Source organism: Pezoporus wallicus, unplaced genomic scaffold, assembly GCF_028554395.1.
Source record: "Pezoporus wallicus isolate ANWC-B61680 ecotype Strahan unplaced genomic scaffold, APGP_CSIRO_Pwel_v1 contig_5353, whole genome shotgun sequence".
In the NCBI taxonomy this organism is placed as follows: Eukaryota; Metazoa; Chordata; class Aves; order Psittaciformes; family Psittacidae; genus Pezoporus; species Pezoporus wallicus.
This window is the reverse complement of record NW_026642422.1, coordinates 80,711-94,079: the sequence shown is the minus strand read 5'-3', so window position 1 is coordinate 94,079 and position 13,369 is coordinate 80,711. Positions and strand designations below refer to the sequence as shown.

Below are 13,369 nucleotides of genomic sequence, written 5' to 3'. Positions count from 1 at the left end.
CTCAAATATCTTTTGGCTTCTATGTAGTCCTTTGGAATAAAAAAAATGAATTGAGCTGTTGTGTTTTTTTCAAGAATGCCAAATACATTAAAAGTAATGTAAGAGCTCATATCAATAGCTACAGCTTGTCTAATTTGTTATTCTTAACAAATTAACCTTGACTCTTTACTGGTATGATAATAATTTTGAAAAAAAATAGAGCATTATTTTACAAGAATTGTATTATTTTTTTTCTTCTCCTGAAATATTTTGACTTTGATTGGTGTTACTCTGGTAATGGTAATAGTGCAAGTTAGTGTAATTTTTTTGATTGATTCCCATAGCCTAAATTGGTCATAATCTGGGTATGGGTAAAACTCTGGAAAACAAGGTAAGGTTAAAATATCTCCCATCTATTTTCTATTTCAAGATTCAAGGTCCATTTTTATTAATGATTTCATGTATTCGTTCTAGACAGTCTTGTTATAAAAACTTTTTTTTTTTTTTACTTCTTTCCTCATACTGAAATCAATAAGATGCTTAAGACAATGACAAATACTGACTTTCCCTGTGTTTGTATCACATTTGTATTACATTCTCATTAGTAGTATTAATGCCTCTCTCTTCCCAATGCTTATACAAATGCTTACCTCCACATATAAAGGATTAATTCTCCTGCTCATTGTGCTTAGTGTGTCTGCAGAAAGTATGAATAATCTCTTATCTAATCTTGGCCTCTGTTCTGGCGGATTCTTCATGCAGAAAAAATCATGGAGCAATATGTAAAATTTTGGTCTATTTTACCCAGTAATTTTTAGTCTCTTAACTCGAGAAACAAGTCAATGCCAGTTAATTCCTCTGTAACTAATATTTTTCTTTAACTGTCTTCTCTTTAAGACTTCCACATGTACAGCTCACATTGACCTCAGGGAGTGTTCTATAAATTCAGAAGTTGTGAATTTTGCACATATAAGGGATGGTATAGACAGCATATCTCTTGTCCATTGACTGAAATAATGAAAATGGGAAAATACAGTTTACCTGAAACTAACTGAAAGTTTCTCTCTGTTTTTCTCATCTTTTCCTCCTGCTTTGAGAATTGACAGTTCACCATGGTGAATTCTGGAGGAGATGAATAACTGAAACTCTTTGTTATGCTTTCTAATTTTTATTCTGGTCTTAAAGCTACTGATTTTCAGATATTTATCACCTGAAAATAATTATTTTCTTTTTTTTATTTTTTGTTTGTTTGTTTGTTTGCTGTGTGTCTCATTGTTTTACTCTCCAGCAGGGAATTGTTACTACAGTATATAGTTATGTGAGGAATCTTAATAATTGAAGTCTTACAAAGCATGGCAATATCCCAATCACCTACTTCAGGGTCAACTTTAGATAATTATAATGCCTGAATTTTCTCTATGTGGTTAAAGCAAAGTGTTTAAGATAATCAAATGGCCACAAGATTCCCAATCCTGTTACTGAAGCAGATAAACAACTATTACATGACATTCGGAAGGCTTGTGTATTAATTGAGCAACTCAACTAGTCCAAAAGAAGCACTAGGCACAGAGATGGTCCTGAACTCCTACCCTTCTCAGGTGGTTAGGTACTTGATGCAGGCACTGTAGATAGCTTGGCTCACTCGGGTTCAGAACCTTATGTAATCTTCAGAGGGTAATATTCTAAATAAACATTTAAAATCATAGAATTATGGTTATAAAATTTGTCACAAACTAGGAAGCCTTTAATCTGTAACTGGTTTATGGAGTTTGAACTTGCACTTACTATTTTCCGGAAATGTACTTTAGTAAGTGGACTGAGGGCTAGTTTCGGTTTAGAAATCCTTTGGCTTTTTTCTTGAGGATGCTCTGCCATGCATCTTGGAATGCAAGAACTAGAAAGGCAGTGAGAGTGTGCAAGAGAAAATCTGTCTGTCCACACAGCTGTGACATCCAGCCCAAAGGCATGGTATATTATGCCTGTGTAGCTATCCAGTCTGAATATTTTGTTTTGGTTTTGAAAAAGCAAGAGGATGCTTTTCAGTGCTGGATTTTCTTATGAAGACTGAATTACCAAAATAAGAACTAGTTTTCCCTAATGGAAGATGAGATGTTTGTTAAATAAGAACAAATTGCAAGAGAAAAAAACACTAACTATATTTCATTAGTCAGAAGAAGAGCATTAACTCTTTTTTGATACAGATATTTATAGATTTCCAAGATAAGTTGCTGTGCTTGGTGATGGGAGCAGATAATTTTATGTATGAAAGCTGTTCTATCTGCTGACTCCTGTAATAGAAAAGGAAGTCAATTTTTCTTTTGCATGAATAATCATATATATTTAAAAATTCTATTCCCAAAGCCTCTAAATATTTAGTTTTCTGAGATGGCAGGCTTTAAATCTTTTAAATTATGGGGCGGTAGAAGAAGAGAAGGTTTTAAAATAAATGGGGAAAGGATTACTTCTTAGATGCTTTTAGTTCTGGAAGTATTCCTTAGCATGTGCAAGTGTGTTCTGATGTGGAGTTGTAGAAGATACAGTATCAAATCCAGATTTTAGTATCAGGAGCGAAAGTGTATTAAATTGCATGGACCTTGAAAGAAAATAGCCTACCAATGTGAGTCATCCTGGGAAGCCTTGGATTGTATTCAACACATAACCGCACAGAATTGTCTGCATGTTTGTGTTTTTTTTTTCCTTAAAAATTCTTTGTATTTTTCAGGTTGGATAAGTTGATTGGAACATTTCTTAAAGATAATGATCCTGATAGTGCTTTGGATGTTGGTGCTGACATGCGCAAGATCAAGTATTGCTTTGTTCATATGAAGGTATTTCTTTTAAACCTCGATGGAAGCACAGCTGGCACTGAAAATAAATTGAAGACATTCAGGGTTGAAAAGTATTACAAGTAATACAATACAGTTGGGAGGCATTGGAAAAGGGTAAAACAACTGAACTGTGACATGTGGAGAGGACTGATAGAAATTTGAAATTTAGTTGGAAAAATTTAGTGGCATTTTGTGGAAACCCCAGCAAGGATCTCTCTGTGTATTCATATGTATTCCCAGCACTATGGAGGCTTTATTTTGGACAAACTATATTTAAAGAGAGAAATTAAGAATAAAAATATCGTATCCCTGAATCTGTTACACTAACTATCCTGACACTGTTGTAAGCTCTCTTAAATCACTGAGCAAACAAAATACACTTACACTAGAAAAAACATGCGAAATTACTAGGAAAAGCAATAGAAGATAAGCTTTTCTGTAATTTGGGATATAGTTTTCCAATATAATAACATACACATTCCTGATCTTAATTTATTGTCTAAATAGTTAGGTTTTAATTACAGTGTTAATAATGAAAGTTCTGTAATACCAGAGAACACTGGAATTTATATGTAGAAAGAGTAAATTGTACTTTTTGTAGTGAAGATAAAAAAAATACAACTTGTCCCAAGTGCATATATGCACTTAAAGTGCATGTAACTGTAAGCCAATGCATGGCATGCTTTTGTTCTTTCAAGAGTCTAGAAAGTCTTACATTTTCTAGCACAGCTAGACTCTCTTAGGGAAGCATAAATATGTAGCTGGGGCTAAAGTTAAAGGAGCGTCCTTTTTTTTTTCTTCTAATAGGAACTAATGAATCATTCAAAGATTTCTGATAGAAAATGGCTCTCGCAACACACCTCTGAAGAAAAAGACACCAACAAAGAAGCAGAAGAACTGGAAAAAATGAAAGAACTTCTACAGCAAAGAGACAATGAAATCAGTATCCTTTGTGAAGAAGAAAAAAAAAATTGGTTTTAAGCTGATCTGGCTGCAATGGGTTTTGTGTGTGTGTGAGAGGCATTAGCTGCTGGAAGGAAATTTTCTCTACTAACCCCACTGTGTTAAAGCAATTACTCAGTTCCCAGCTTTTATGTGGCAGGACTCCTGCTTTGCACCTGCTTCTATTTCAGTTGTGACTCAAACCAAAATCCTGCATCCAAGCACCACTTGGCTTTAGAGTGGTCCAGCCAGCATCCAAATACTGTGGTCGGGCCACGTCTAAAACACTCTCCTAAGCAAATTAAACCATTTCTTAGAATAGGAAACTGTTGCTATATAAAGACCAATTTATTACCTTACAAAGAGTAGAACTTCCTGTAAGTATTATTTTTAGCCAAATGAAGTGCTGTTTTGGGGATTATTGGGCTATTTCCTTTATAACAAATAATAAGTTTGTATTTTTTATGTGTAACTTTAAAATTTAAATTAAAGCTGAAGTTTTTTGCATATAAAAATACTAAACTGCTCAGATGTCCATTTCACTACCTCACAGGAAACATGAGTAACTGCACTGTTGCGCAATGGGTGGGAATAATTTTTAGTAGATTGACAGAACTGTGGGAAGACTACAGCATCACTATGTCCCTAACTTTGTGGCTACTTGGTGGCTAAAGTTTGACTATGGCAGAGAACTGAAAAAATAGTTTTGGTTTTGTTTTGAGTTTATAGGTAACAGATTCTTTCACAGTTATTAGTATGTCCTGGGTTTAGCAGTAGCAGTCATTTTTCTCCTTCTTAGTAGCTGGTGCAGCGCTGTGTTTTGACTTTTGGTCTGGGAACAGAGCTGATAACACTGATGTTTTGGTCTGACCTAGGACTTTCTGAGCCTTGTGCTCTGCCAGGGAGGAGGGGAAGCTGGGAGGAAGCAGGGACAGGACACCTGAGCCAAATTGACCAAAGTGGTATTCCATACCACAGCATGCCATGACCAGGGAGGTAACTGGGAGTTACCCAGAAGGACACAGGGTCTTCTGGGTCGCACTCGTTTTCAGTGGGGGGTATCGTATTCTTTTCCCTTGTTATTTTCTCTTACCATTGTTATTATTGGTGGTTTGTGTTATACCTTAGTTACTGGACTGTTCTTATCTCAGCCAGTGGGAGTTACATTCTTTCGATTCTCCTCCCCATTCCTCTGGGATCGGGGAAGTCGGGTAGGGGTGGAAGGAAAGAAAGAAATAGGGAGGAAAAGGGGAAGGGGGGGAGTGAGTGAATGAGCTGTCTGGGTTTAAACCACGACAAAACAAACTCAGGTGCATTCTTTGTGTTCAACAATTCTGGATCAATTTTCATATGTCAAAGGAGAATGGCATTTTACACTGGGAAGTAGCATGCTCCCAGTCTGAATTGAGGTGGCAGGAAAACTTTACTATTTCTGCTCTGTTACAGAAGTTGACATCCATTTTCCAAGATCCACTTTCAAATAACCTTGGCTATAGTACTCAGTTATCATTCCTTTAAAAAAAAAATCTTCAATTTTAATGTTATTTTTAAGAAAAACAAAGCATCTCTATCAGACACACTTGCGTTTGATAAATATATACAGCTTTGTTTGCAGAAGTACAATAAACTTGTGTAAATCCATGTTAGAATTATGGAGGAAGAATGTAAGAACTAAGACTGAACACAACACTGATTTACAGAGTCTGCAGCTGCTAAGTGACTGTACATCATCATTAGAAAATTAATAACATGTCTAATGTGATGAAGTAGTGGGAAGCATGGAAGCTGTTTACTCAATAGCTGTGAGGTGCTTCTTGCCTGTGGTAACTAATAACTCTTGTAGCAACTGGATTGCAAAGTGTTTTCTTGTTACTACCTAGTCCAGTTAATAATAGTCCCTGAAGACTACTTAGATTTTCTACTGTTCATTTAGAAGATTAATTAGGATTCAAATGAATAGCATAGAAAAAATCATATCACAGGGACTTCTGTGGTTTTGGCTGAATGCACACAGGATTCTTTATTATAAGCCCTCTATAAACTGTTAGGCAAAATTAATTTATACCAAATATATTTCCAGTAAATACATAGTGTTATTGGAAGAAATTTCCTAAAGACCTGTTCTGCATTTTAGTAAACCTTCTGAAAAGCTTGTAGATGTGATTCACTTGCAAAGGAATCTGTAAGTTAAGGGTTATTTTTCTTCTATTTGGAAATTCTGTTTATCACAGAGTTTAAAAGAAAAAAGTTAAAAAAAAGGAATCTCGCACGATGGCAATAAGATGCTAAAATTTTAATTCCTGTTTGCCTGTAAATGCTTTTATCAGACATTGACTGAATGTCAATTCTGGTCAATGTGTGAATTTGTTACCATTTAGTAAAAATTAATCTGCTGTTTGGGAAAACTAAGGTGGATGAGAGTATGACATTAACATATAGGCTTCCATAATATGAATTGTTCCACTTGGTAAACTAACTAAAATAAAAGGCTTAGGGATAAACAAAATGATTGTTATTTTATAAGAAAGAGGTCCTTAATGATTTCCTTAATATATCTTGCAGACATTCTGGTAAATATGCTAAAAAAAGAAAAAAAGAAAGCACAAGATGCTCTCTTCCAGCTTAATGCTGCCTCTGCTGGTATACCATGTGCCGTGCCTTCATCAGCAGATGATTACTATTTGTCTGTAGGTAACTGATAACAAGTTTTTATCTCTTAAAGACTATATTCTGTAAAATTTAATAGGTGAGCATATCAAATACTGTTGATTGAAAAAATAATTATTTGGGACAGATGGTTGGCATGAGGAATCTGCCACAATGATGAAGTATTGTATTTAGTTAATAAGAAAAAGGAAATGTACTTGATTTCCATCCTGTTCAGATAATGAGTTTTAAATGGATATCTGTCTGGGTAGTATGTTTTGAGATAAAACTTTTTTTATATGATTCAATTGCACATTATATGGTTTTCTCATTCTGAAGGTAGCTGGAAATCAACTCCCTTCTTCCCAGTCCTCTTTTCAATCACTTTTGGGTCAGGATCAGGTATGTCATTCCACATGGATATGAAAATTATGAAGCCTTCAATAACCAAAATGCTTAGCATAAAAAGTGAAAGTCCTTCCTTGGGTTCACTTTAATTAATTTATTTTTAAAGTTTTTGGTCATGTTGCTTGAGTTATTTTTAGATTATATAAGGTATCTTTATATCTCTGCATTCTGTAAAATGGCCTGACATTCAGCTGCTAGTGAAGTCCAGTAGTGTTGGCAGAATTTGGACTTAAAATCTTCTGTAATATCTATCTGTTATAATGATATGCTTTAAAACATTATTTCTTAAAATGCTTGTGTTGTTGTCCTCAGGGAGTATGTAGATGAAATTCATAAAGCAGTAGAAGCACTGTTAATAATACAACACATACAGCCTTGCCAGTATCCCTTAAATCCAACCTCAGGAGACGAATTGTCTCTGCAAGAATATAACTGAGTGTCCAGGCCCTTTCATGCCTTTGTCTCTCTGAAAACGACAGTGTTTTCTACCTAATATATAAATAACTTTATTTTTTCCCTTTTCTTTGTTTTATTTCTTAAAGTTCTGAAAGTAACAAGTTTCAGTATTTATCTTCATACTGTAACATTTATATTTTAGTTCTTGTAGACTGAAGGTTATATATTTATCAAATCAGTTGGTAGTGTTTTCACAGTTTAATTCTCCATGGTGCCAAGAGTAAAATTTGAGTAAAATTCACTGTTTAATACTTGTAAACATGTGCAGACAGTTCATCAGAAAATGTTGGAAAAGGTCTCACTGTGTACTTATACTTTATATAAGTATTTAAGAACATACAATAATAGTTAATTTTAAGGCCAGAGGGCTCAAGGGGAAAAAAAAAAAGAATGTGAGAAAAGTTCTGAGAGTCAAAGTCAGTAAAAAGAAAGCCAATATTAGGACAAGCAGTCTATATCATGAATGAAAAAATCGGAAGACACCCCCCCCCCCAAAAAAAAATAAACCCACAAATAAACCCCACTAAGGAACTATTAATTGCAGATCAATATCAAATGAAGAAAAAAACCCTATATCCATACGAAACATTTCACTTTCTTTGTAAACAAGTTACTGTTTTGAGATCCTTGGCTGCAAAGTACCATAACCCTCAAGTGGTTATTACCATTTTTCTGTCTTATTGTAAATCTATGACAGTGCAAAGATACATTGGTGCATTCCTTGGCAGCCAGAAGCTCTTAGCTCTGTCTTCTGATGGCTACGATATAGCTCTCTTTCCTATTGGACTCAGACATGAACACATTTGTGTACTTCAGACTTGATTAATCCTGTTTGCTCTATCAAAGAATAAAGCAAAATGTCTTGAGAGAACACCATCTGGAAAAGCATAATGGTCAACCTACATAACAAAACAAGTTATTTGCAAATAAGTAATTTTAATACTCTGATACCCACCAAATACATAGTCTGACTGAAGTTTTTCCTTTTAACCTTCCAATTTCTATATAGATTTGAAAATCTTTCTCATCGTGATAAGTTTTTGACAGCCTACTGCAGCAATCAGATTGTCAACTGGCTGGGGAGGCTTGTGAAAGAATGGGAAAGCAGTTTGATAGAGACCATTGCAAACGCATTAAATGTTCTTCTCAGGACTTAGGAGTTACCATAGACCTCATCAAGATTCATAAGTAATTCTTCTAATATTTTCTTGCAGTCTTCAATCTGTGGTTATTAAAGAAATTCCAGATACTTGTATTGTAACCCCAAATGTTATAAATACTGAATCATGCACCTTGAAAGATGAGCTTAAATATTCGAATTAGATTCCAGAAGAGGGAGTTTTAAAAAATATGGAGATATTAGTAATATTTACTGTTAATATTTTGGAAAATGTATTCTGCATGCTAAATTTTCAGAACTACCTGAAACTATTCCTAGAACCTGATTATACAAGATTTTAAGGATATGTTTGACTTTAGCCAAATAAGGATTACCACAGGATTTAAGTTTGTGCTTAAATCTATAGAAACAACAACTCAAACCTGCAAATTATATTAACCAGCTAGCATGGATTGTATAAGTAAGAGGGTTTTTATAGTGCTTAATTGGAAAGGGTTAACTGTTAAACGTTGCAGTTATCTTTCCTTACATCATCTGAGCTAGTTATTTATGACAATAAATAACAGTATTCTTGCAAATCATTAGTTTCAAGATCCACATAAAACAACTTCCAGTAACTATAGACAGATTTATGTTGCATAGTTGCATGTTTTCCCTATTTTCTAATTGAATTGTTCAAATAAAAAAATTTGATGGTGTCAGTAGGTTCTGGAAGTGTTTGTGGTTTTGTTAGTAAAGAAGAACATGCCTCATCCTAGGTTATCATGTATAACTTCTACGTATTCATAACTTACATTTCTGTATACTGTTTTTTATGCATTTTGTGAGGATTTCTTTAACCGTGCATTTTCATGCTGAGATTCAGACAGGACAGCTGGCAAGTAGAAACTCAGATTTTGCTAGTGTCCTAGTGTCAAGGGATTTTTTTAACTATTTAAAGGTTGCCAATTATCTTTAAGATTTCTTAGTAATTGAACTAACAGCCAATTGTCATGGTTGTAATTTTCTTTGGGTGCTATAAAACTTCAGTGGGATTGTGACCCTATTAGTTATTATAGAGGAGATTGCATGCAGGAATGGGAAAGAAATTACCATGCACAACAAGCAGGAGAGAAGTTAGAAGAAACAAATGAATATACAGCAGTTGTATATCATGAGCTGCATACATGTGAAAGAGCCAGAACTATGTCTAAGAACAGAATGCTGAAATAACTAGAAATTGAAATCTTAAAAGTTCCTAGTTATCCTGATTTCTGCAAAGGGGAAATCCTTTCTTAAGGTCTCCACTGTTTTAGATATGTGATTCAGGAAGAGAATTAAGAAGTCATTAATATAATCAGACTAGCAAAAGGCACTACACAATCCTGTGTTTATTGATTAAACTGAGTAATCAGGATGAAGCATAAAATACTGCTTTACATTAAAAATAAAATAAAAAAAAAAAAGAAAACAAGACTATTGAGAGTATATTAAAAATCTTCATGTTTTATATCAGTCCACTTCAGACTTCATCATCTATGTCACTGGAGCACTAAATATTTTGTTGAATTTTACTTTTATCATATTATGTCACTTTTGTACAGATATGTCTTATTTTAGAATAGGTCTCAGACTGCTACTTGCTTCTGGCATAATTCTGTAAGAGACATATCATACCATTTTTTCTCCTGCTTGGATTAGGCTTTTTCCTGAAATATAAACAGTTTGGTTACCAGAAAACAGCGTGAATATTGTGACATTAAAAAAACACAATAAATGTTAGTAAGAGCTTCAAATAGTTGTATATGCTGATGGATTTAAGAAGGATTATTTTGCTCTCACAAAAGGTTTTATTAGAATTATGTTTTGCCAATTTTTAGCCATTTTCTTTATCTTTTGTTGAGAAGTGGTAAGTTTTTTGAGAGTTTGTTGAAGAACATAGAATCATAGAATTGTTAGGGTTGGAAAGGACCTTAAGATCGTCTAGTTCCAACCCCCCTGCCGTGGGCAGGGACACCTTACGCTAAATCATATCACCCAAGGCCTCGTCCAACCTGGCCTTGAACACTGCCAGGGATGGAGCATTCACAGCCTCCCTGAGCAACCCATTCCAGTGCCTCATCACCCTAACAGGAAAGAATTTCCTCCTTATATCCAATCTAAACTTCCCCTGTGTTTTAACCCATTACCCCTTGTCCTGTCACTACAGTCTCTAATGGAGAGACCCTCCCCAGCATCCCTATAGGCCCCCTTCAGATACTGGAAGGCTGCTATGAGGTCTCCACACAGCCTTCTCTTCTCCAGGCTGAACAGCCCCAACTTCCTCAGCCTGTCTTCATACGGGAGGTGCTCCAGTCCCCTGATCATTCTCGTGGCCCTTCTCTGGACTTGTTCCAACAGTTCCATAGCTGCTATGTATCCCATTCAGGGTTTAAAATCACTTTTTGCTAAGCTTTATGCAAGCATGTACAAAAAAAAAGAGCATTCCTACTGAAAGGGCTGACAAGCTGACTTTAAAATGAAAGGTGGGAGAGATGGTTTCTATAAACCAATGATGATCATGAATAGCGGGAAAGTAGTGATGATAACACACCAAGTGCTCAGTTCTGAAGGCTAAATATTTTCATCTGGAAGTAAGACTTCTCAAAATATTTATCTTGGCTATTTTATATATTTATGTAATAATCTGGGGGGAAAGCTTTCTTCTATTGTTGGAAAACCCACAGAAAGCTCCCTGATGGAAAGAACTGACTGAGGTTTTCCACCAGAATCTATATCCTGCAGTTCAGAAAAAGGCAGGTCTCAACTCTCCAGAAAAATTAAGTGCTTTGCAAACTTTTATGTTTCTTGGAGTATTTTCTGGGTCCCACAGTGCTTTGGGATATTGGGGGACAGACTCTTGGCACTGTGCTCATGGCAAGTCTTTTGTCAGCAAACAGATCTATCCGTTTTAATACTATTTGGTCAGTGAAACAGCTCACTGGTTCATTTAGGGTGTTGTTCATACTTGGTCTTTCTCATTGGTCAGAAACAGAAGTATGTGCTGTATTTTCTGTTACAGGTCCAGGAAAAAGTATAAACTCAGTTTTTTCTTCAACTTAACCTCTACCAGTTCTTAGTAAAACATAGTGAATATGTCATTGCTACTGTTAAACTTATATTTAACTAATGTTTAAAATAAGATGTGTTGTTTTGATAATTTCTTAAGTGTTAAATGTCTTCCATAAGGTAAAGTGATTATTTGCTACAATAATTTTTTCATTATTGCCAAGTTTAAGGACCAAGCAGGAAGTATCAGAGTTCACTGGTTAATTTTTAGGCATTTTAAAAAGCCTTCAAAATAAAATCAGTAAATGTTAACAGTCAGCATGTGCTTTCAAACAATTTTATAGGACTTTGCTTCTGGTAAGTTTAACAAAGTTATTTTCTGGTATCTCAAGCCACCAGATAAAAGATGTGTTGCTACGGCTCCAATTTATGTCATAAATATGAGGGCATATTTATCTTCAGGCACACGTTTTGTAGCATGTAATTGTGGCAGTTTTTTAATTTGTCATGTGCTTTTAATGTTTTGTTAACTTTGGCTGTCTTAAAGATCACAGTTTTATTTCCATTTTTAACACTGTGGAAGGAACAAAAAGTAAAAACTAAAATTCAAAGTAGTTTCTAGAACAAAGTAACTCTCTTTAAAAGTACTTTGATTGCAGTAAATACCAAGAAGACTAACTGAATTTATAAGAGACTTGACTAACTTCTGAGTTTTTCTTATTTTTGTTTGGTTTTTTGTTTGGTTCTTTTTTCAAAATCTATTTTTCTATGTGTACTGCTGTGAGTCCACTGTGAGTTTTCTTGAGTGCAGACTTTGAACTGAACTTACTGAGATTAGTGTATTGTAAAAAATGAAAGCATTAGGAAGTTTGAGGCTCTGTAGAAACATCTATGTAAGCAGCAACAGATGACTATTCTTTGTTACCAAGAAATATAAATATGTGTTGTAAGATTTAAAGTTAAGCAAGCTCTTGCAATTGGTATTCCATGATAAAGCCCTGTGTGTTACAATTTTTGTCATCCTAACTGTTTATAAATATGAGCAGAGTTATTTTTAGGCAATGAAGCCCAGACTTTGCTTTTTGGAGCTAAGTCTCCATTTGTAACATCAAAAGCAGATTTTCTAAGTTGTAAGGATTTAATGAGAGTGGGGAGTGGTTTATTACAGTATTTTCATTAATTTTTCAGAGATGTTGAAATTTAATTATCTTATATAAGAGATATGAGCTATATGAGAATGCTGTTATGTAAAACCATGTATTGCTTATATGACCATCAACAGCTTTTTCTTTCTCCACATTTATTTAGTTTTACAAAAGACTTCTGGTTTTTCTAAGATGCCCATCATGTCTTTCTTTCCACTTCTCAGCTGGGAATCTCTTCTGATGTGGAACGTATGTTTGGAAGCTTGTTAAAGATGCTTTTGGCAGTTTTTACTGCCTTCCTCTTGAGTCAGTTTAGATGGGGATACTTTCCAGTATTTTTATGCTAGTTTACTGTTCTCTTATCCAGATTAGTCTGCTGAAATGTGTTCCCTGGAAGTTCTCTACTATTTCAAATCTTCTTGGCTTCCTGATTCATTAGCCATATTTTGGCTGTCTAAAAATGCTATTGGATACTTCAGACTAATTCCTTAAAGATGTTTTTTGTGACTGAAGCTCTTCAGCTCTTGATATTTTAGAGGTAAAATATGCTTATGAAAGTTTCTGCGTACTTGAAGAGTGATTGAATTCCTTTATAGATTGACTGTCAGGTTTGGCAAATGCATCTGTAAAACTTCCATGTTGTTATTACCATGAACATCAGTCCCAAGAGACTGCGGTGCCTTTTAATAGAGCCAGTACATGCACATTATGTATGCATGCATACAAAATACAAAATATTAGAAGGTCTTACTATTAGTTTAATCTTTAGATATTTCTGTGTAGATACTGCTAATTCTGCTAAATAATTGAATAGTCTA

At 34.6% G+C, this 13,369-nt stretch overlaps 1 protein-coding gene across 9 annotated transcripts in view; it reads left to right on the top strand.

The window, feature by feature from the left end:
- The window catches only part of KIF6 (kinesin family member 6), a 149,535-nt gene that overhangs the window by 58,178 nt on the left and 77,988 nt on the right, over positions 1–13,369 (top strand). For 7 of the 9 annotated variants that reach the window (XR_008975014.1, XR_008975013.1, XR_008975012.1 and 4 more), the window contains exons 11-13: positions 2,702–2,807; positions 3,615–3,759; positions 6,312–6,440. Coding sequence is in view for 4 of the 9 variants with exons in the window: in XM_057429991.1 (XP_057285974.1) it covers positions 2,702–2,807; positions 3,615–3,759; positions 6,312–6,440 (380 nt within the window). In the remaining 5 variants the exon portion in view is untranslated. The remainder of the gene's footprint in view (positions 1–2,701; positions 2,808–3,614; positions 3,760–6,311; positions 6,441–13,369) is intronic. The other 2 variants (XM_057429992.1, XM_057429995.1) reach the window with 1 other exon arrangement.